This window comes from Mastomys coucha, unplaced genomic scaffold (genome assembly GCF_008632895.1).
Source record: "Mastomys coucha isolate ucsf_1 unplaced genomic scaffold, UCSF_Mcou_1 pScaffold4, whole genome shotgun sequence".
Classification (NCBI taxonomy): domain Eukaryota; kingdom Metazoa; phylum Chordata; class Mammalia; order Rodentia; family Muridae; genus Mastomys; species Mastomys coucha.
In genome coordinates, this window is record NW_022196910.1 from 3,567,146 (window position 1) to 3,589,954 (window position 22,809).

A 22,809-nucleotide genomic window follows, 5' to 3' on the forward strand; every position below is an offset into this window, starting at 1 on the left:
CTGAACCCGGGCCGGTGAACCGGGAGGCCTGTGCTTTGTTTCCTTTGGATGCTCTACCTCCGGTGGGTAGGCCAAGTGGTGCTGCGGTGGGGGTGGGGGTAGAGTCGGCTGAGCCACGCCATCGTTCATTCATTCATTCTATGGGCGTTTGACTCTGTTTCCACACCTGCCGCCAAGGGTGTGGCTCTCTTGTCACGGGGTTTCTTGGTGACAAAAAACTTGCGGACAATAAAGGGACAGAGTTTGCACTGCTCCGGTCACAGACAGGATCTCAGGAGAAGCTTGGGGAAACCTCTCTGTGTCTGCCCCTTCTTGGAGAGCAGCACGTGGATCTAACTCCTCCTGAGTGACAGCGCTGTATCAGCAGCTTGCAGACAGACAAGCCAGGGCCTGACCCCAAGGAGGAGCACCTGCTTCTGCAGCCGGTGAGGGCTTTGCCAGTCACTTATGCTCAGTCTCTCTCTCTCTCTCTCTCTCTCTCTCTCTCTCTCTCTCTCTCTCTCTCTCTCTCTCTCTCTCTTTCTCTCTCTCTCCCTCTCCCTCTCTCTCTCTCCTTTCCCCCTCTCCCTATCCTTTCCCTCCCTCCCCCACCCTCTCCCTCCTTCCCTCTCTTCCTGCCCTCCCTCTTTCTCCCTTCCCCTTTTCTATTCTGACAGAAATGAAGGAATTTCCATTTGTTCTAACAAATTCCTACATAGGCCTTTTCTCATCTGTACATTTGTTTACTTGTTTGCTCAACCCGTTCTCCCCAACACCTGCCTCTCCACCCACACTATGAGCCCTGATGGAAACACAGATAAAGGCAGCAGGCTTTGGTCATGAAAACTGAGCTCAGCTACCAGTTCAACTACTGGAGTAAGAATCGGGAAACACAACTACTTCTTCATGTCGTTTTCTTCTTTCTAGTCTGAGAGATCTAATACTTCACATCATACATCGTATGGGATGTTTGTTGTAAAATTTATTTTTACTTGTCAATACATCTGTCTTACACTCTTCTTTACATGCATGTGGTCATGAAGATGATTAAAGCAATATTCAGTGAGTGGTTTGTAAAAACACACACATTGCTGTAATGCAAGTATAAACAGGCAAAGAAGGGAGTGGCACATCGGGAGGCCGGAGGGACCATGAAGCCTGGCTTACTTTACCTTCACTGCTGAAGTACCTACTGCTATTCACAGATCCTGACTTTCCAGATGCAAAAACTGAATCTCAGAGCGAGACAGAGTGAGATGCTTAAGTTCTTGGGGTGGGACTGGGGTCTGCTATGTCTGAGATCAGAGCTGGGTTCCTGTCACTTCTATAGTCACAATATTTGGTTCCTCGTTCCTCATGATGTGTGTGTGTGTGTGTGTGTGTGTGTGCATGTGCGCTCATCTGCGTGTGTGTTTTCATAGGAAAGAAAGTTGATGTTCATTCATATCTGTCATAGAACTAGTAAGGGCAAGGAGAAGGACTATCTAACATAATGTCTTCCCTGTGACTAATACATAGGAAGCCCTCAGGAAACATACGCTTGGTCAGTGGAGGTGTAGAGAGTTAGATGCAAGTGGGCGGATGGATAGACATATGGACAGCTAAGAGATTGATGGTGTATAGGTGAATGGGTGGAAGATTGTTTGATGGATGATAGGAAAGCATCTAAAGGCACAATTGGACAGTTGGATATTAAAGTGCATGGGTGGATGGATGCATGGATGGATGGGTGGGTGGATGGATGGATGAGTAAATGGATGAGTAACTGTTTAATAAGTGATGAATGGGTAAATAAGTAGATGGATAGACATGTGGCTGGATGGCCAGTGTATGTATGGATGGGTAGGTGGGTAGAGGTATGTGCAAAGGAGAGAAGGCATAGCAGAAATTATGTCACTCCAATCATAAGAAGCACTCCAATCTCATACAAAAGTGTGGGGAAAGGCCCAGAGCATGCCAGACATCCTTCAAGTAAGCCAGGGTGCAAGACAGGACTCAGGGAGAAGGATGAAGACTCCTGGAAGATGCTCGGTCTCAAGGTAGACAGGGAGAAGTAGATTGACCTCCTCAGAGGAGAAACCACAAGTAGGAAGCCAGCTCTCATTTTGATGGAATTCTCAGTTTAAGCTAACTCTGAGCCCTCCCCAGCCATACATCCCTTGGTATAACAGAGGAGTATGTGAGCTATTTGCCATGATCAGTCCTAGGGAGGAAGAGTCTGTGAACCCAAGCAAGTAAGTGTTCTGGGGGAGGAGGAAAAGAGGACTCAAGAGATGTCCTTATTCTCTTCTTTCTTTGTTTTTTGCTTGGTTGTTTGGTTTGGCTTGTTTTTCAAGACAAGGTTTGTCTGTGTAGCCTTGGCTGTCCTGGAACTTGCTCTGTAGATCAGGCTAACCTTGAACTCTTAGAGATCTCCCTGCCTCTGCCTCCTATGTGCTGGGATTTAAAGGTATGTGCCACTACCAGCCAGCAAGCGATGTCACTTTTAATGGGCCTAGAATACCATGGATGGAAGGCTCTACAGTATAGAGAGAACATACTCTAGGGACCATTAGTTCCAGGTCTGACCATATAGTAACTTTCCTACGCAGTCTCAAAAGTCCAAGATAGACAAATCAGTCTACCACCTCATCCCATCAGTCTTCCTTTGCAGACTTTCTACCTGTGTTCTTTTGACCTCCAGGGCAAGACAAGGGTGCTGAAAGCCAGACATGGAATCAGAGATGAGAAATCCGCAGCCCTTGCAGGAGGTGCGTGAGGGCGCAAAATGCATGGAAATATGGGAAAAGGGCAAAAAACCTTAAATGTTGCAGAAAGAATAGAAAAGAAGACAAAAACTAGACCCAGAAATGGAAACCAACTTGGAAAAAGAGGGAAGGAAGCCAGCACATCTGCCTCCAAGAGCTAAGCTCTTACCACTTTGGTCCTTACTCAACTGCTTTTCTTCACAAAAGAAATCTAGCCCATCCTTTCTCAGATGGTATAAGATAGGATCCCAGTTATGGCTTTAGACATTCTGAGACCTCTGCAAGTAAGCAAGAAGTGGAGAAATCCTCAGAGCACCTTGAACCTCTGGGCAACTTGTTTGGAGATTCTGCTAACTCTAACACTAGGCTTCGTTGTCCTGTGTCTTCCTCTTCCTCTGTCTCTCCTCCTTAGGAAAGGTATGATATGTCGGGTGCCCGCCTGGCCCTGACACTGTGTGTCACCAAAGCCCGGAAGGGTTCTGAGGTAGACATGGATGCCCTGGAATCCATGTTCCATTACCTGAAATTTGAAAGCACCATGAAGAGGGATCCCACCGCCCAGGTATTGAACAGCCAGCTCCAGGTCAGGAGGGAAGCGGGCTGGATGAAAAGGGTAGACTTTGAGGCACCTGCCTAAGCCTGCTCATTCCTCTTCCTCCAAGCAATTTCTGGATGAGTTGGATGAATTTCAACAGACCATAGATAATTGGAAAGAGCCCGTCAGTTGCGCCTTTGTGGTACTCATGGCGCATGGCGAGGAAGGCCTCCTCAAAGGAGAAGACGAGAAGATGGTCAGACTAGAAGATCTTTTTGAGGTCTTGAACAACAAGAACTGCAAGGCCCTGAGAGGCAAGCCAAAGGTGTACATCATCCAGGCCTGCAGAGGAGGTGAGACTGGGACACCGCATCCTTGTTTCTCTGGGGCAAGGGTATTAAGACTGAACTCACTATATATCCCAGGCTGACCTGAACTCATTATGTAATCCAAGCTGTCCTAGAATTTATGATCATCCTGCCTTGGTTCCCAAGTGTAGTACCATGTGAGCTGGGTCCATGTATTACTAAGATTCATTTTGTTTTTAGGGGTGTGTGTGTGTGTGTGTGTGTGTGTGTGTGTGTGTGTGTGTGTGTGCATGTGTGCGCGCATGTGTGACTGCAGATAACTGAGGCTTCCAGAAAAGGGTGAAGTCCCCTAGAGCTGGAGGTACAGGAGCTCCATGGGCCCTGGCAACCAATCTTTGGCCCTCTACAAATAAACAGTAAACCCTCTTAACCACTAAACCATCTCTCTAGCCCAGAGTCTGTGTTTTTCCACCCAGTCCAGTCTTCCCTGACTTTTTCTTTTCCTCCCCCTGGTTTTAGAGCACAGAGACCTCGGTGAGGAACTAGGTGGAGATGAGGTTGCTGTGATCAAGAACAACCCCCAAACTATCCCAACCTATACGGATGCCATCCACATCTACTCCACGGTAGAGGGTATGAGCTCTCAGATGTCCTAGGGTGGCCTGTGCTCCTTCCCCCTGAATCAGCACCCATTACCCCTGAACTTCTCCTTCAGGAAGGGACCCTCTTCTGGAGTCCCCTCCACTCTCTAAAGACTTCTCCAAACTCAATTTTCTGACCTTCCCAGGGTACCTCTCCTATAGACATGACGAGAAAGGCTCTGGCTTCATCCAGACCCTGACGGATGTGTTCGTGAATAGAAAAGGATCCATCTTAGAACTGATAGAAGAGGTAAGCCAGATGAGGAATCTGGGAACCCCACCCAGGCTGAGCCCCTCCCAACCTTACACACATAATGGGACTCCCAAGTTCACTACATGTGGGAATGATTTTTTTTTTTTTTTTAGTTTTTTTCCCATTTTCATGTATTTGTATGTGGTATACATCTGTATAGGCACGAGTATATGGGGATAGATGGGTGTGCGTGTGTGCATGTTTGTTCATGTGGAGGCCCAGATAGTCTATCGAAATAGACTGAGCTACTAATTCAGTGAGAGACGCTACCTCAATAAAACAAGGTGGAGAGTTGTGGAAGGTGACATCTCTATGTCACCTCTCTCAAGTAGCTGCTACATGCATGACAGGAACAAATATACATATATAGACACACACCAACCAGCTAACCAATGATTGCATAGAAACTATGGAATACTAGAGGACAATTGTCTCGAGACATGGATGCCAACCTGCCTTTCCCTGCAACCTCAGCCCCACACTCTTCTGACACCAGCCTTCCTGACAGGCCCTTCCCCATAGCTGACCGCACCTATTCTATAGGTCACCCGACGTATGGCAAACACAGAGGTGATGCAGGAAGGAAAGCCGAGGAAAGTGAACCCTGAAGTCCAGAGCACCCTCCGGAAGAAGCTCTATCTGCAATAAAAGGATGCAGTGATGGCTTCCTGCACGTGCTGCCTCTGTTGACACCAGTCTTCAAAGATGGTTACTGGATTCTTCATCCTTCACAGCCCTTTGTCCCTGTCAGTTTCAGAGCAAGCCAGCCAACTAGAGCCCATTAACACCACCTTCCTCCAGCTGGACTCCCTCTGTTAGTGCAGCCTCACATTGCCTTCCTATAGCTAACTTTCCGCTCTTTTGCCTCGCCAAGCCTTACTCTTCCTCCTATGACTCAACCAAAAATAAATAGTCATTCCTATTTCAGAGGGAGTAGCTTTCTGAACAATTACTAGAAAGTTTCAATAACCTCCAGCTAAGGTCACCGCTCTTTGGGCACTAGGCTGGAAGAAAGATCAGACATGTTGTCTTCCAAGTGTATGGTTCATGGCTTTCTGGCTGTGTCTGTCATTATGAAAACTGACAGCTTAAGATGGGTCTTTTCTTTCTGGTCCCTCTTCCCAGGCTTTCCTGACTTCCTCCTTTCCTTGACCTTTGCCTGGGATTCTTGCCATAGCTCATACACTCCTCACATCCCTCCAGCTGACTTTAAAATGGCTTTCCCACCTGTCTCTCTTCTCTTCCCCAGTATCCTCAAGGCTCTCAGCCTGGATGATCTCAACTCTGCCACAGCCAGAATTCTTCCTCATCTCTTTGCATAACCTGTGGGATAATTCTCTCTAGAACACTCTAAAAGATACAATGAGCCCTGACACCAAAGCTATTTAGATATCATATTTGTATTTCTCATGCTTGGCTTACAGTTTGTCCTTATGAAGAAGTCAAGGCAGGAAGTGCAACCGTGAGTAACATCACAGAATAAATATTCTTTTTTAAAATTAAGGAACTGGAGCATGAAACAGTCACACCAAAAAACTCAGAGGACTTGAGCAGCCGCTCCCTCCAGCTACTAACCTTACTCCAAATGTCCCAATGAAGAAGATGCCATGTGGTCCAAATGTCCCAATGAAGAAGATGCCATGTGGTCCAAATGTCCCAATGAAGAAGATGCCATGTGGTACTGATCTCTCTGATGATCTCAACAGCTTCTTCAGCCCAAGCATGACTAGCACACACAAATTCTTAGTCAACATATCTATGAATATTTTTATTTGTTCTTGATAGAGTCTTTATTCCTCTCCAAAACCCCATGAGCTAGGCCTCAACTACCACAAAACAGCCTATGAACTCTCTTTCCAGGATTCAATAGCTTTTCCAGCCCACTATGTCCAAAGCTTTCGAATTCCTTCCACAAAACATGTCCAGATCCTAAAAGCCACATGGTCAGATCTATCACAGCAGTGACCCCACCTCCTTGGTATCAATTTCTATGAAAGAGCTATCTCTGGAAGCCTAGAGGAGACACAAAGAGCACTATTATTTAAAGACCAAGGCAAACCCTACATCTGTGTTTTTCATCTTTTTTGTGCCTCCACCCAATCAGTCCTCAGATAAATTCATCTCCTTTTGTATGAATTTATTCTTCTAGAAATGCTAGCATCCTCTCCCCTCTGCCTCTGTGCCTTTGCCCAATTGACCAGTTCTCCAAGCTTAGGTCTCCCACATCCTTCCCCCTTCTCTTTCTTCCCTTTTACACTGCCTCCCCCTCATCACTGACTCCACTCATAATATTCTTTTTAGCTTATGCTGCTGCTTCTTACCCAGTGAAATGCTATTGATTACTTTTGGTTGCTGTAATGAGAATTCAGTAAACATCTATCAAGCTGCAAGAAATGTGTTAGAATCTTTGCACTAGCCTATGGGTAGAAACACAACCCTTGAAGAAGGCAGTTTGCCGACAACAAAAGGAGGTTTTCACAGGCCCTATGACTTCTCCAGCCATTCCTTTTGATCATGTTATACAGTAGCAGGCCTGGGTGTCCTCCTGTGGAGCAGGCCTAATGAGATGTTTTTAAGGCTTTTCTGTTGGTGATCTGGGGAATAAAGCCCAGGCTCTCGTGCACTCTAGGCAAATGCACCATCACTGAGTTATGTCCTTGCTTCCATTGCTTTTACAGATCATCGCTGATCCAGTTTAACCTTCTCACTAGAAGGTCTGTGTAGGGTCATCTTAGGGGTCCCGATCTGTGCTCCAGCCATGGCTGTGTTGTGGCTGGGGATTTTTCATAGAATTGAAGAGCAAGTAACCCAGGCAGCTGTGAGCATGCAGAGCCAAACACACACATACTGCAGCATACCAACTCCTAGGTCAATTATCTAGTCATTCTGGAGTCTTTGTATGCAAGGATCAAAGAATTATGGCCCACTTGCTAAATCCAGGCTGCAGCCATTTAATAAACAAAGCTTTATTGGCACAGAGTCGTGTTCACTCATTTACATGTTGTCTATGGCTGCCTTCATCCTACTAGAGGAAACACGGCCCATTACACGGGTCAGCCCATGGCCTGGAAACTGAAAATACCATCTGGCCCTTTACAAAAACAGTTTGATGTCCTCAGTTGTCCAGCCACTGGTGAGCCTACCAGATTCCAGCAGATGGCTCCAAATCCATGGTCACACAGTCAGTCCTGGTTAAACTCGTTGGGGTCACAAAACAAAAGGCATAGACCTGAAAGTGAAAGAGACAGGTTTTTTGGTGTAGAGAGGAGGAGGTGGAGGAGGGGCGGTAGGAAAGTGCAATGAGTGGGAAGTGAAAGTAGTAAGTGTCCTGTATGTGTGGGGAATTGTCTAAAATCAATTTAGTTAATAAAATTCGGGGGAGGTTCAAGACAGGGTTTCTCTGTGTAGCCCTGGCTGTCCTGGAGCTCACTCTGTAGAGCAGGCTGGCCTCGAACTCAGAGACCCGCCTACCTTGCCTCTTGAGTGTTGGGATTAGTTTACACCACCACCCCACTTTAAAAATAATAATAATAATAATAATAATAATAATAATAATAATAATAACTATAGCTATTTGTCTAGGCTGTAATTGATTATCTAACACATACAAACACTGAGTTCTATCCCAGCACTGAAAAGTAAATGTTAGAGATATTTAAGTAAATAAATGGAGCTATTTTTTTATTTGAAACTTATCCTTGCAACCAACCAGTCCCAAGTTTACTCTGAAAACTTTAGTGAAATAACACCTCACAGCAGGGAGTGTGGCTACTGTAGAGAGAGGAAGCTGGGTCAGGAGCTGGCAAGGATATGCAGAGGGATGTGCAAGGAAACAAACCCTTTCTTACTGTTGATAGGAAACACGGCCACCATGGGAAAAAGGATTGAGGTTCCTAAGACATAAAAACAGGGCAGGTGAGATGGTGTAAGACTCTGTCGAGCCTTAGCTTACTGGAGACCCCCTGAGTGAACCACATGGAGCCTGGATTGATGCAAAAAGCAAGAGGAATTTATTGTTCCAGTGCATTGAGATCATCCCAGATCCAAAGGAGAGGTGGCGACCCCTCACAACTTGTTCAGTGAACTTTTATACAGTTTTCAGGGCAGCAGCCATTAGGCACAATGTGATTGGCAGAACAGTGTGACTTTTTAAACTGATTGATCTTCAGGGAATGAGGTGGCAAGGACTTCCCTTGTCTGAAGGTGGGTAATGGTCCGTCCTGCAGAATGTGTCCCCATCTGCAGGTCGGTTCCTACCTGAGGTCTGAGGAATGTTAATTAGCCTCTCCCTTCCAAAGGGGCAAGTGTTCCAAGACCTTCCCAAAGTTCCTGGGCTGACAACCTTTTATGGCTCAGAAAGCAAAGTCAGCTCCAACCAAGCCTGCTGCTGAGTATAGCTTCCAGTACCCACAGGAGAGATCGGACTCCAGCAAGTCGTCTCCTGACTTCCACTTGCATGGCATGGCATGTACACAGCTACACACACACACACACACACACACACACACACACACACACACACTAAACAAACAAATAAATAAAATGTAATGAAAACTTAAAGAAAAAAAGGAATTGGACACTACAGAGATGTTAAGAGTATTTGATTCTCTTGCACAGGACCTCGGTTTGACTCCCAAGACCCATCCATTTGACTCGCATAACCATCTGTAACTCCAGTTCCAAGGGACTCAATGTCCTTTTCTGGTTTCCAAGGCCATCAAGCACTTACACAATGCATAGGCATGTATGCAGGTAAAACACCCATAATCATAAAACATTTTTTAAGTTTAAAGAAATAAAGAAAAAAGTTAAAAAGCATAAGCCAGGCAGGTATCCAGGTAGTTGTCTGCTGTGGCTGTTTAGTATAGATGTTAGAGACTGAACCTGGGTCATCTGCAAAAGTGGTAAGTGCTCTTAACTGTCTAACCACCTTTCTTGTCCCTCTATGTGAAATTTGAAAATCAGTTGCATAGAGATAGAGAACTAAATATTGGTTGTAGATGAGAAAGGAGAAATAGAAAAAGAAATGGGGTGCTAGAAAGATGCCTCAATGGTTAAGAGCACTGGCTCTTTTTCCAGATGTCTTGTGTTGAATTCCCAGCAACCACATGGTGGCTCTCAACCATTTGTAATAGGATCCAATGCCCTCCTCGGATGCATCCAAGGAGAACCACAGTGTACCCACATACATAGAACAAATAAATCTTAAAAAAAAAAAAAAAGATTAGTCTTTGGGCTGGAGAGATGGCTCAGTGATTAAGAACACTGACTGCTCTTCCAGAGGTCCTGAGTTCAATTCCCAGCAACCACATGATGGCTCACAACCATCTGTAATGAGATCTGATGCTCTCTTCTGGTGTGTCCGAAGACAGCAACAGGATATATATATGTATATATATGTATATATATATGTATATATATACATATATATATAATAAACTAATAAAAAGAAGAAATATGTAAAAGTTAATCAAATGCTACAAAACAGCAGATGTGACAGATGAAGTGGCCTTCCAGCACTCGGGAAGCTGAGGCAGGAGAATCCCAAGCTCCAGGTCAGCCTGGGCAACACATAGTAAAGGAGATTTCAAATGTTCTTATCACTAATAAAAGGGAGAGGGATGGTTAACTAAAAGATGGAGTGGATATGTTGTTCATTTGCTTCACGATAGGAAAGCCCATGTCTGTGTACACGGGGCATCATGGTATGCACTTTAAATGCATATGATTTTAACTCCAACTTTGCTGAAGTCAGAGTTACTCAGTGCTAGAACTGTGCCTGCAGCAATGGGCTGCAGAGCACTGAGATGCGAAGCTTAGTGCTTCAGGACACCTGCTCCCGGCTGTAGGCTGCCCTCCCTTCTTAAGGAGACTGAGGTGAGGCTAAGGCAAGTGCACTTTCCCGAGGATCATACCCAGCAAAGGGGACAAAAGGAAGGAACTGAAGGCTTAGCCTGGAGTGGAGGTCGAGTTATGTGTATGTGTGTGCGCATGTGGCTTTGTGCATTTGTATGTACGTGTCTATGTATGTGTGTGCACATGTGTGCTTGTGTGTGTGCATGTGTGTAGACATGGGTGTGTTGTGTGTGCATGTGTGGGTGTCTGTGTGTATAGGTCTAATGTTTATGAGATTTAGTTTGTGAGTGTGGTTATGTGTATGACTTATATGTGTGTATGTCTGTGTTTATGAATCTCATATTTGTATGATGTATTTTTGTATGTGTATGTTGTGTGTGAGTGTTGTGTATTGTGTATTGTCTGTGTTGTGTATTTATAACTGTTTATGAGTCTCACATGTGTGTGGTGAGGGAGATATGTATGCATGCATGCGTGTGTGTGTGTGTGTGTGTGTGTGTGTGTGTGGTGGGATGGAATGGAACCTGGGCCTTTAAGCAAGAGCTCTGCCACTGAGTTACCCCTTAGTACCATAGCACAAATATTATTTATATAGGACCAAAGTTTAGTTTTCTATAGATATTTTTTTATTCACAGAAATGACATATTCAGCTACAGAGGAAATTCACAGAATCTATAAGCTAAAAATAATGTGGATCATAAGGCAGTGTAGGAGGGCAGAGGATACCCAAAGGTTTGCCCACCACCATGCCATATAACACAGGTGACACCCAGAGACCTAACAACCATGTGGCCTGCCCCGGCAGGACTCACTACAGTGTCCAAGTATATGTTGAACAGATAGGAGAGAAAAGGAAGCAGAGCAGTTTGAGCATTATGAAGGGAGGTGGAACTGGAGACTCAAGGATGGAGAGGAATAGCCATTGTGAGTAGCCATGCTAAAGTCCCAGCCTGTGCTGCCACTGAGGAAATGGGTAGAAATGGATCAAATGTTCAGGTGACCATTAGGGTAAGCTCTACTGTGCTGTTCAGTGGGGTTGTGGGGTCTGCTCTCCAGAGTGCTGGAGCTGGTAAGAAGTGGAGCCAGCTCTCCAGAATGCAGTAGCCAGTGAGGAGCAGTGCCAGCTCTGCACAGCCCCATCTACATGGTCCCAGACGAAAGCCCAGACCAGAGATGTCCACATGGTCTCTGGTGGTAATATGAGCCATAGACATTGATACAGGACCCTGCTGCTTCAAGGCCATGGACCCAGACATGCTCCTCAGTAGCCTTAGTTCTAGTGGTGGGGGTGGGGGTGAGGGGATGTAGGTGAGTCAGCCCCGAGGGTAAAAGCAAGGAAAAGCTCATACTACCACTTGTCTGTAGTGAATTGGCTTAGATATAGGGGTTAATGCTTTCCACCCCCTAACCCCTTACCACCTGCCAGTCTAGAGAGCTGGTCCCAGGGTCATGAGAGCAGGAGAGTTGTCCCTGCCCCTCACCAGCTGCAGCATTCAGGAGAGCAGGCCCCACAACCCCACTGAACAGCACAGTAGAACTTACCCTAATGGTAGGGATATGGGTGAGCCAGCTTCAAGGGTGTGAGAGCAGGAGAGCTGTCCCTGCCTTCTGCAGATTACAGCACTGGGTAAGCTAGCCATGGCAATGCAGGAGAGCTCACCCTGGTGATGTGGATGCAGAAGAGCTGGTGGGATGACAAACTCAACCCAGCCAGTCTTACCCCCACTCAGACCCAGATCCAAGGCTTTGATTGACCCACCCTAAAATCTATCCCATCTAGTGTATGAAAATGTCAGGCCAACTGACTCAGTACTGCAGGGTCCCCATGACACAGGACAACATGATAACTGAGAGGAGTCCTGGTGAGGATCCAGTACTGATGGTGTAGCCAGAGGCCTCAAACCAGATCAATGACTCACTGCAGTGAACATTTCAAAGAAAAGATGCGTGGACAAAAGTATATACTATGGGACACACTGTGACACACTACAGCTTCTCTAACAAGATGTTTTCTATGCTTTGTCTTATTTTTTTCTTTTGTAGGGGAGGCTACAAGGGCAGATATGAAGGTATGGGGAGATGAGTGAGGTTGGGGTTCATGATGGGAAACTCACAAAAAAATCAATAAAAAGTTTAAAATAAATAAATAATATGGATGGGAGCATGAGCAGGTGAGTTTGATCCCCAGCACCCATGCAAAAAGTCAGGCATGGACTTGACTAAACCAGCAAATCCCTAACTACATGGTAAACATTTATCCTTACCCCCACAGATAAGTGTAATTCACACATCTCATCAAGAAAACTCTTTACAACAGATGGAGACCATTATAGAAAACTACAAGAAAACTCTTTGCAATAGATGGAGACCATTATAGAAAACTACAAGTAACCAAAATGCAGAGTTGTGAAGCCCAATCATTACATCTGCAACCCAACTGCACCCAAGCCTGGGTATCGTTATGAAAGAGGAGGGGAAAAGATTACAAAGGTCAGAGGTAAGAGAAGTTTGCTGTGAGTCTCCTAGAAACATCAGAAGTTACACCCATGAAGTCTTACCAACATGGCTGCCTAAACATGACCTAAGTCCATCTGATCCCAATAGACATGCTAACGTAGAAGAGGGAAAACTCAAGAGGCTTCAGATACTGCACAAAGAGATACAGGAAACGAAGGGATTCTGAGAACAAGAGAAACACTTTCCCTGGGACAAGCACACTAGTTAATTAACCAATATCAAATGGCCAGCCCTGAAACATACAAGTAAAATTACACAGACTGGCAGGTTGTATTCACATACTTGAAAATATATTCTTATATGTACACACGTATATGTAACAACAATTAAAGAAAAAACACCATGAATTTGAAGTAGGGGTAGGAGTGTACATGGGAGGGTTAGGAAGGAGGAAAGGGAAGACAGAAATGGTGTAATTATACTATAATATTAAGAAAAAAAAGTTAAGCAGGGAGGAATGAGTTTGTAATCCTAGGGTTGAAGAGGCAGAGACAGACAGATCCTTGGGTTTGCTGATCAACTAGTCTAGTCAAATTGGATAGCCCTAGATCCCAGACAGAAGCCACATCTCAAAACAAAACAAAACAAAAAAAAAAGCAGATGTTTCTTGAGGAATATCTGAGATGAAGGCCCTTTGTACATGAACCCACATACACAAGAACACACACCAAATTTACATGTACACACACACACACACACACACACACACACCCCAATATATTTTTTCTATCTAGGAATAATTAATAATTTGAATTTATGGTATTTAAATTTCATTCGCAAACAATCCATTTCCAAAGGCTTCAAGGTTAGCCCCCCAATTCAGCATGAAGTCCAACTTCATTAAATTTTAAAATCATATGCTAATTTTATGACACATCAAATAAACTAAAACCGTTAAAACACTAAAGAACATAGTAGTACTTGAGGACCCAGCTATACCACTCCTGGGCACATACCCAGAAGATGCTCCAACATGTAGCAAGGACACATGCTCCACTATGTTCATAGGAGCCTTATTTATAATAGCCAGAAGCTGGAAAGAACCCAGATGTCCTTCAACAGAAGAATGGATACAGAAAATGTGGTACATTTACACCATAGAGTATTACTCAGCAATTAAAAATGATGAATTCATGAAATGCTTAGGCAAATGGATGGAACTAGAAAATATCATCTTGAGTGAGGTAACCCAGTCACAAAAGAACATGCTTGGTATGCACTCACTGATAAATGGATATTAGCCCAAAAGCTCAGAATACCCAAGATACAATTCACAGACCACATGAAGCTCAAGAAGAAGGAAGATCAAAGTGTGGACACTTCGGTCCTTCTTAGAAGGGGGAACAAAATATCCATGGGAGGAGTTACAGACACAAAGTGTGGAGAAGAGACTGAAGGAAAGGTCATGCAGAGACCGCCCCACTTGGGGCCCCAATACAGTCACCAAACCCAGACACTATTGTGGATCTCAACTAGTCCTAGCTGAGAGGAGCCTGATATAGCTGTCTCCTGAGAGGCTCTGCCAGTGTCTGACTAATTCAGAAGTGGATGCTCTCAGCCAAACATTGTACTGAACACAGGGTCCCCAATGGAGGAGATAGAGAAAGGACCCAAGGAGCTGAAGGGGTTTGCAGCCCCCTAGGAATAACAACAATATCAACCAACCAGGACCCCCAGAGCTCCCAGGGACTAAACCACCAACCAAGGAGTACACATGCATCTGGAGTCATGGGTCTATGTGTGTCCATGACTCCAGATGCATTTGTAGCAGAGGATGGCTTTGTCAGGCAGCAGTGGGAGGAGAGGCTCTTAGTCCTGTGAAGGTTCAATGTCCCAGTGTAGGGGAATGCCAGGGTGGGGAGGGGGGAGTGCGTGGGTTGGGAGAGCACCCTTACAGAAGCAGGGGAAGGGGATGGGATAGGGAATTTCTGGAGGGGAAACTGGAAAAGGGGATAACATTTAAAATGTAAATTAAAATATCCAATAAAAAAACAATATAGAAAATGAAGCTATGGGTTATGTGATTATTGAAATCTGGATTCACCACTTAATGACCTCCTGAGTAAATGTCATAAGCTAGTGAGCTTTGGAAGGGCCTGTGTTATGCAGCATATCCTAACCTATACTGACTGGTACATCAGTAGACAAGGCTGAAGTAGAAGAGCCAGGTTGACAGTGCACCTTATAATGAACGTCATAGCAAATGACCTAGAATCCATATAAGAAATGCACAGAATATATGACATAAAGGCAAAAGCCGCTTTATCTATGAGAAACGTCTACTCATGGATGTCCAGAGTTTAGTCACTATAAAGGAAGCATAAGCCCCAAGTTCACCAAGAAACCTGATGGTGCTTCCAGCTTTGAGAACTGCACACAAAAACTAGTCCAACTTCATTCTAATTACATGGTTATTGGGGAGGAAAGCATTTCATCTGTTTGTGAAGTTGTCCTTACAGTGATCAATTATAAGAAATGAGGTCACTATCAACCCAGCCAGTTCATTAAACTAATCCCTTATTGATGAGGTCCTCTCTTGAAGTCCACACCCATGACCTTATGCCAAGATTCATGTGGCTAGTTGTTTTCTATTAGCTTCTGACAATGAAAGGCACTAGAGGGAAGAGAGAGCAGGAGCAGGGGGGAAGAGGAGGAAGGAGGAGGGAGAGGAAGAGTGGGGTGGATTTTATTCTGATTTGATTGCCACCAATATCAAAATCACTTCTATTCTTTTGGTTTACAATTTATTTACTTTATGTGTATGAGGGATGTGTGCCACTGCACACACGTGGAGGTCAGAGGACTCCTTGTAGAAACTCATTTTCTCAGACTGGATTGTCCTTCCTTCAGTCTCTGTTCCATGGCTCTGACAATACCCAACTAATACAGAAGTAGAGGCTCACAGCCATCCATTGGACTGAGCACAGGGTCCCCATTGAAGGAGCTAGAGAAAGGACCCAAGGAGCTGAAGGATTTGCAGCCCCTTAGGACAAACAACAATATGAACTAACTAGTACCCTCAGAGCTCCCAGGGACTAAACCACCAACCAAAGAGTACACATGATGGGACTAATGGCTCCAGCAGCATATGTATAGCAGAGGATGGCCAAGTCGGTCATCAATGGAAGAAGCCCTTGGCCCTATGAAGGTTCTATGCCCCAGTGCAAGGGAATGCCAGGGCCAGTAAGCAGGAGAGGGTGGGGTGGTGAGCAGGGGGAGGGAGGAGGAAACAGGGGTTTGTTCTTGTTGGTGGTTTTGGATTTTTGGGTTTTGGTTTTTTTTGGAGGGGAAACTGGGAAAGGAGATATCATATGACATGTAAATAAAGAAAATATCTAATAAAAGGAAAAAAAGAAACTCATTCTCTCTACCATATAGGTCCTGGGAATTGAACTCAAGTTGTCAGTTTCGAACGCAGGCACCTTTACCAGCTGAGCCATCTCTCAGGCCTGTGATTTCTGTTTCTGTCATGGTGGTAGCAGCTGCTTGACCAATCCCCCTGAGAGGTAAGTGCAGATCCACACAGCAGTCTCATTTTCATCTTTGAAACTTCTAGGATCCCACATCTTTTCTTTTTCCTTCTTTTTTCTTTTTACTTTTCTTTTTACTTCCCAGACCTGGGCTGCTCAGCAGATCTCACAAGAATAATCTGCTAAAACCACAGTGTTGTAAACAATTGTGTAGTAGAGCGCTTGCCTCACATATACAAGGCCATAGCTTATATTTGGAGCACTGTCAATAGAATGAAAAAGAGAGTCAGAGGAGAGGAGGTGAGGGAGGGAGGAGGGAGAAACAGAGGGAAGGAGAGGAGGGAGAGATGCCTCAGTAGCTAAGAGCACTTGCTATTCTTGAGAGGACCTGTGTTGGATTATAACTCATAACCATCCTTAAATCCAGTTCCAGAGAATCCAGTGACATCTTCTGACCTCTATGGGTCAGACATGCACAGTAGTGCACATAGATACATGCAAGCAAAACATTCATACACATACACAAAACTTTGGAGGCTGGGTGTGGTAGCACATAATCTTCTAGTCCCAGCACTCAGGAGGCAGAGATATGCTAATCTCCATGATTTTGAGACCAGCCTGGTCTACATAGCAAGGTCTAGGCAAGCCAAGGCCACATAGAGAGACTTTGTCTCAAAAAAATAAATAAATAAATGACAACAACAAAATTGAATCTTGCACGCACATCAAACCCTGACACTATTACTGAGGCCATATTATGCTGCAGACAGGAGCCTGGCATGGCTGTCCTCTGAGAGGCTCTAACAGCAGCTGACTGAGACAAATGCAGATACTGACAGCCAACCATTGGGTTGATGTCAGGGACACAGATGGAAAAGTTAGGGGAAGGACTGAGGTAACTGAGGGGAATTGCAACCCCATAGGAAGAACAACAGTGTCAACTAATCCTCAGAGCTCCCAGAGACTAAACCAAAAAACCAAGGAGTATACATGGACTGGCCTGTTGTGTAGCGGATGACTGCCTTGTCTAGCCTCAGTGGGAAAGGATGTGATTAATCCTGTGGAAGCTTGATGCCTCAGGGAAAAGGGATGCTGGTGGAGGTGTGTAGCCGAGTGGGGGAACATCCTCATAGAGATGGGGGGGTGTGTGTGCACGGGGTGAAGAACTCAGAGAGGGAGGACCAGGAAAGGAGGCAACTTTTGGAATGTAAATAAAAATAAATAAAAGTTTAATAATAATAATAAGGAAGGAAATTTAAAAACTTGTATAAATAACATAAACAGAAAAAATATTTTGGGGAAAAATTAAAGCAATCCTAGCACTTCCTTTTTTTTAACATTTACTTATTGGGTGGGTGGGTGGGTGTGGATATGCATGCCATATCCTGTGTGTGGACGTCAGAGGACAACTGTGGGAGCCAATTCTCTCCTTTCATAATATGAGTCTTAGAGAATGACCTCAGGTCATCCAGCTTAGAGATAAGTGCCTTTAGTCCCTGAGCCATCTCACTAGCCCAGCATTGCCTTCTTGCCTTTCTAATCTTCTATTGATTGTCTATGCTCAAGTCTCTCTTTTAATATACCTTGAGTGCTTCTCCAACCTGAATTGACCCTGAGAAATATACTACAAGAAATAAACCAGACACAAAGCATGATTCCAGAAAGTATCCAGAAAGGCGAGTTCAGAGATAGGCAGTGGGTTTGAGGCTATCAAAAGCTAAGGGCGGGAAGAATTGGGAGTCACTGTTTAATTATGTAAAAGTTTCTATTTGGGGAGCTAGAGAGATCCTCAGTGGTTAAAAGCGCTTGATGTTCTTGCACCTGAGTTTGGTTCCCAGCACACACAGTGGAAGACACACTACTACCTATAACAAAAATTCTATGGTGTGAGAAATTGTTTGTTGCTAAAAAATCAAGCTTAATTATCCTTGACACTCATATACAACAGTTGTGTTGTAGATGGGACTAGGCTCCACAACTTAGATTTTTATTGGTTCTGGTTATCTGTAATGGTCTCTATATATAACAAAAGAAGTTTCCTTCATGAGGGGTGGGAACTACATGTATCTGTGAGTATAAAGACAAATACTCAAATGCAGTTGGAGATAATGCTGATTCAAAAAGGCAATGTCCAAGGTTCATGGCCTTACCAACCCTGGGTAGTTGACGAGGTGTTCAGTTCCAGGGACACCTCTTGGTGAGAGGATCTTGCATCCTATATGAGAAGTGTTGGATACCAAATAGGTGTCACGACACTAGTGCACCCTTAGGGTTATTGTGCTTAACTGATCGATATTGTGACTCACAAGAATCATAGCTGAGTAGGACTATCGGTTGCTTCCCTCCTTTGGAACCTTGAGTGACACCTGCTGGTACCATAAAAAGCTGGTCCTCAAGAAGGAGATTTCCAAGTCAGTTCTAGCTCAAGAGACTCTGTGCCCTGTGTCCAAAATGCATGGTGTCCTCAGCAGTAGAGACATATCTTCCACCTCTGGAAGGAAAACCCAAGGACCATGGATGGCAACAGCCTACAAGGTTATGGGAGTCTCTTAAACAATCATGGCCCATAATTCAAAAGAGGAATTCTCATGGCCGGTGTTGGGGTTTTCGTTAGACAATCTTTAGCTCTTGAGAGAGAACATTGCCAACCCAGATGGGAAAAGTTTATTTAAACTATAATGTCTATGTATCTACTGACTTATGTATGTTATAGATATTCTTGGGAGATAGTTAAAAGCATGATTTTGTGTGATTTTTTCGGACATCCTTACTGTTGCTTTATGTTCCTTCCTCATTCTTCTGTATTTATCTCCCTCCCCCTGCCTAACTCAAGCTCCCCATTTTCCCCTTCGCCTTCAGATCATTTGTCTTCTACCACTCCCTTCTCTATTTCTCCCCACCCCACCCCTAGAAACAGTCATTTTACTTTGCTAGTTTTTGTAGTTACTTTGGGTTACATACTTACATAAGAAGATTTGGAGCTAGGAAAGTCAGATGAGAAATAACATACAAAGTTTGTCTTTCTGGATCTGGGTCTTTTGGAGTTCTGTCCATTTACCTGAAAAGTTCATGATTACGTTCTTCTTTACATCGGTAGAGTATTCCATGGGGTGTATTTTATGTGCCACATTTTCATTATCCATTTCTCAGTTGAGGGATATTTAAGTTGTTTCTACTTCCTAGAACAGCAAAGGACATGGCTGATCAAATGTCTATGACATAGGATAGTTGAGTCATTCAGGACAAATAATAGAATAGCTAGGTCATGCAGTACCTTTATTTTTAACTTGTTGAGGATTCTCCCCACTGATTTCCAGAGTACTTGGACACAAACAGTAATGAGGGTTCCCTTTTCCTCACATCTCCTCAGCGTTTGTTGTCCATAGGTTTATTGATCTTTGCCCTTATGCCTGGGGTAAGATGAAATTTCAATGCAAATATTTTAATTTACATTTCCCTAATTGCAAGGGACAATGAACATTTTTTTTGAGATATTGCTTAGCAGTTTCCTCTTCTTCTTCCTCCTCCTCCTCTCCCTCCTCCTCCTTCACCTTCTCTCCCCCATTTCCCCTCCTCTTTTTTCTTCCTGGAATTCTGTGTGCAGATCCAGACCCATTTTTTAAAATAGGTTATTTGTTTCTTTGACTGTTTCTTTCCTGAGTTTTTATACATTCTGGATATGAATCCTCAGTCAGATGTACATTCCATTCCGTGAGTTTGCTTTTCACTTGATTACTTCTTTAGCTGTAGAGAAGCTTAATACACACTCCTTTTCTTTTACTCTTCTTCTCCCCCTGCTCTGCCTCCCCACTCCACCCCCAGATTTGAGGATGGAATCCAGGACCTCACACATGCTGGTAATTGTCCTACCACTGAACTACACCCTGAACTTGCTCCTTGTCATTTCTTGGAGCCTTCAAGCTCCTCTCTTGTGGATCAGTCATAAAATATAGAATAGGTTATTGTGTTTTGTTTCCTATGTTTAATCCTAATTGCCCCAGGGTTTAGTCATCCTTAATTACAAAGCAGAGTAATAGACCCAGGGAATCCAATCTATGCAAATGAATTTGTCATTTGCCAGAAACTTCTGATTAGCAAGTTCTGGCTCTTGTAATTAGGCTTAATTTGGGAAGAATTTAAATGTTTGGTCCTGGTGCTTAGTGTTCCAATAATATTGTATCAAGATAAACTGTCACTCAGCCTAGGGAAAATTAATCCCCCAAAACATGTGTAAGTATTACATTAATGAAAGTAGAAAACAAATATACAAACTAGCCTAGTTCTTCTTTTTGCTTTTCATCAAACTGCTTTATAAAGGTTTTAATTGTCAAGTGATACCTGTGTCTATCTATGAGTATCATATGGTTTTGTGTGTGAGTATGGTGTGTGAAGGTGGTATATTCACACATGTGTGGGAATGGGGGTTGAACTTGTTAAGGCAGCTGCTCGTTTGGGCAGATTCTTGGGTGAAGACAGATGATGCAACTGACTTTGAGCCTCCCTGGCCAATGTTTCCCACCCAGCACTTTCCCACTAATACCTCAATAGAGCAGGGTGAATTCAGTACTGATGGGAACACTCAGTAAATGATCCTTCCTCTCAAACCACAGAATTAAAGAGTATTTCACACCCACCCAGAAGGCATGCCCCAACAGTTCATGCAACCTCCACCTGTTTCCAGACAGGACTTCTATCATAGTCCCCACAGTTTTGTGTTTCATGTTAACTCTTCGTCCCAGGTGCTGGTATTCTAGGGTATTTGTTTTTATTTCCTTTTTATATTTATTTTTGTTTTTAATTATGTGTGTGTCTATGTGTCTGTTTGTGGGTATATGTACATGGCTCTGGTGCTCATACAGGCCCAAAGAGAGCATCATAGTCCCTGGAAATGAAGGTATAGGTAGTTGTAAGCTACCACATGTGGGTGCTGGGACTTGAACTCAGCTCCTCTACAAAAGGAACTACCACTCTTAAGTGCAGCTTTCCACGCCCAGGTGATTCTTTAAAACCATCTTCTGTGATTGTCCATAAACACAGAATCTTATTTGGTAACACAAAGAATGAAAAACTGGTACAGGTTTTAACATGAACGAAGCTCGAAAGACTGGAATTTTCCAGCTGCATAGAGCCACACTGTGCCAGGCACAGTAGAATACGCCTGTAAGGCCAGTTACTCAAGAAGCTGAAGTAGAGGCTCTCCCAGTGAGCCACGCCCCAGCCTCTCACTGGGGGATTCGACCTCTGAGCCATGTCTCCAACCCTGGTTATATCTCACTATGCACATGTACAAATATTTCTGCAGAAATAGAACTGCTAGTTCAAAGGGGAAAGGCCTTTGTATTTCTGATATATTTGTCCACTCATTCTTTGCTTTAAAATAGTTTACTTTACTTCTACCAAATGCCAGGTATATTTGAGGTCCTGGAAATAATGTAATTTTAAAAGGGCCAGGGAGATGGCTCAAGAGTTTGAGACAGTTGTTTCTTTTGCAGAATACCTGGTCTCTTCTCCCGGCACCCTCATGGTAGTTCACAAGCATGGATGACCCAGTAGATTCAATGGCCTCTTTTGGCCACCCAGGCACTTACATGCAAGCAAAATACACATATACACAAAATAAATATAAGTAAATCTTTTTTTTAAGTGCCAGATCTAAGCTAGTGAGATGTCTCAATAGGTAAAAGCATTTGTCACCAAACCTGATAACCTGGATTGGGTCCCAGAGACTACATGGTAAAAAGAGACAAGTTGCTGTCCTCTGACCTCCATGCACAGGAGATACCCACACTGCTATAAATAAATAAATAAATAAATAAATAAATAAATAAATAAATAAATAAATAAATGAAACTTACATTCTGGTAGGAAGATAGTTGCTAAATTCATAACAGTACAGTGTGACTAAGATGCTATTAAATGAAACAGAGAAAAGTTAAGCACTGTGGGGGTCGGAGGATGATGGGAGAAAGGCTTTTCTTACTGTGGTGGTGAAATATGCACATGTATAACCCATAGTTTGTTATTTGAACTGAAATGCACAGTTCAGTGGCATCCACAATTTTGTACAATCACCATCTCCAAATAGTCCCTAACAGTTCATCAGCCCTGCAGAAGGAAGGTCCTGTGCCTCAGTAGATGTCAGGGAACTGACGCTGGTTTTGCTTCGGTTAGTATTTGTTGCTTTTCTCCTCTTTTGACAAGTTCTTTTCATTACATGTTTATTTATTGTTCTGTGTATCTGGAGAAGAGCACACATGCTACCGTACAGAGGTCAGAGGATGCACAGAAACAAACCATCTCTCCACTCTCATTCTGTTTTGTTTCCATGGTACTAGGGATAGAAACTGGCCTTACACACATCAGGCAAGCTCTGTACCACTGGCCCGCACTCCCAGACCAGGAAAAAGACACCTGAGTCCAGAGCTGAAAGACTGAAAACCCTGGGAAGATCGATGAAGGAAGGAAGACAGCAAATCTGAAACCTGCCTGGTCCACATAGTGA

At 43.9% G+C, this 22,809-nt stretch overlaps 1 protein-coding gene across 3 annotated transcripts; it reads left to right on the top strand.

The window, feature by feature from the left end:
• The first annotated feature begins 205 nt into the window (after positions 1–205).
• On the top strand, positions 206–7,438 carry Casp14 (caspase 14). 3 transcript variants are annotated; one of them, XM_031350156.1, is made up of 8 exons: positions 837–855; positions 1,185–1,230; positions 2,663–2,729; positions 3,139–3,288; positions 3,389–3,614; positions 4,089–4,202; positions 4,357–4,460; positions 5,007–7,438. In XM_031350156.1, the coding sequence occupies exons 3-8, from the start codon at positions 2,691–2,693 to the stop codon at positions 5,109–5,111; spliced, it is 738 nt and encodes a 245-aa protein (XP_031206016.1). In that variant the 5' UTR covers positions 837–855; positions 1,185–1,230; positions 2,663–2,690; the 3' UTR covers positions 5,112–7,438. The 3 variants fall into 3 exon arrangements, with proteins under 3 accessions (XP_031206012.1, XP_031206016.1, XP_031206015.1); XM_031350152.1 differs by lacking the exons at positions 837–855; positions 1,185–1,230 and adding an exon at positions 206–425; XM_031350155.1 differs by lacking the exon at positions 837–855 and having other exon boundaries at positions 1,120–1,230.
• Positions 7,439–22,809: the final 15,371 nt, after the last annotated feature.

Excerpts from the sequence above, each read along its gene's own strand:
- Casp14 (XM_031350152.1), top strand. The coding sequence starts at position 2,691 with ATGGAATCAGAGATGAGAAATCCGCAGCCCTTGCAGGAG. Across the intron at positions 2,730-3,138 it reads ATCCGCAGCCCTTGCAGGAG|GAAAGGTATGATATGTCGGG; the intron begins GTGCGTGAGGGC and ends TCTCCTCCTTAG. Across the intron at positions 4,203-4,356 it reads CATCTACTCCACGGTAGAGG|GGTACCTCTCCTATAGACAT; the intron begins GTATGAGCTCTC and ends TGACCTTCCCAG.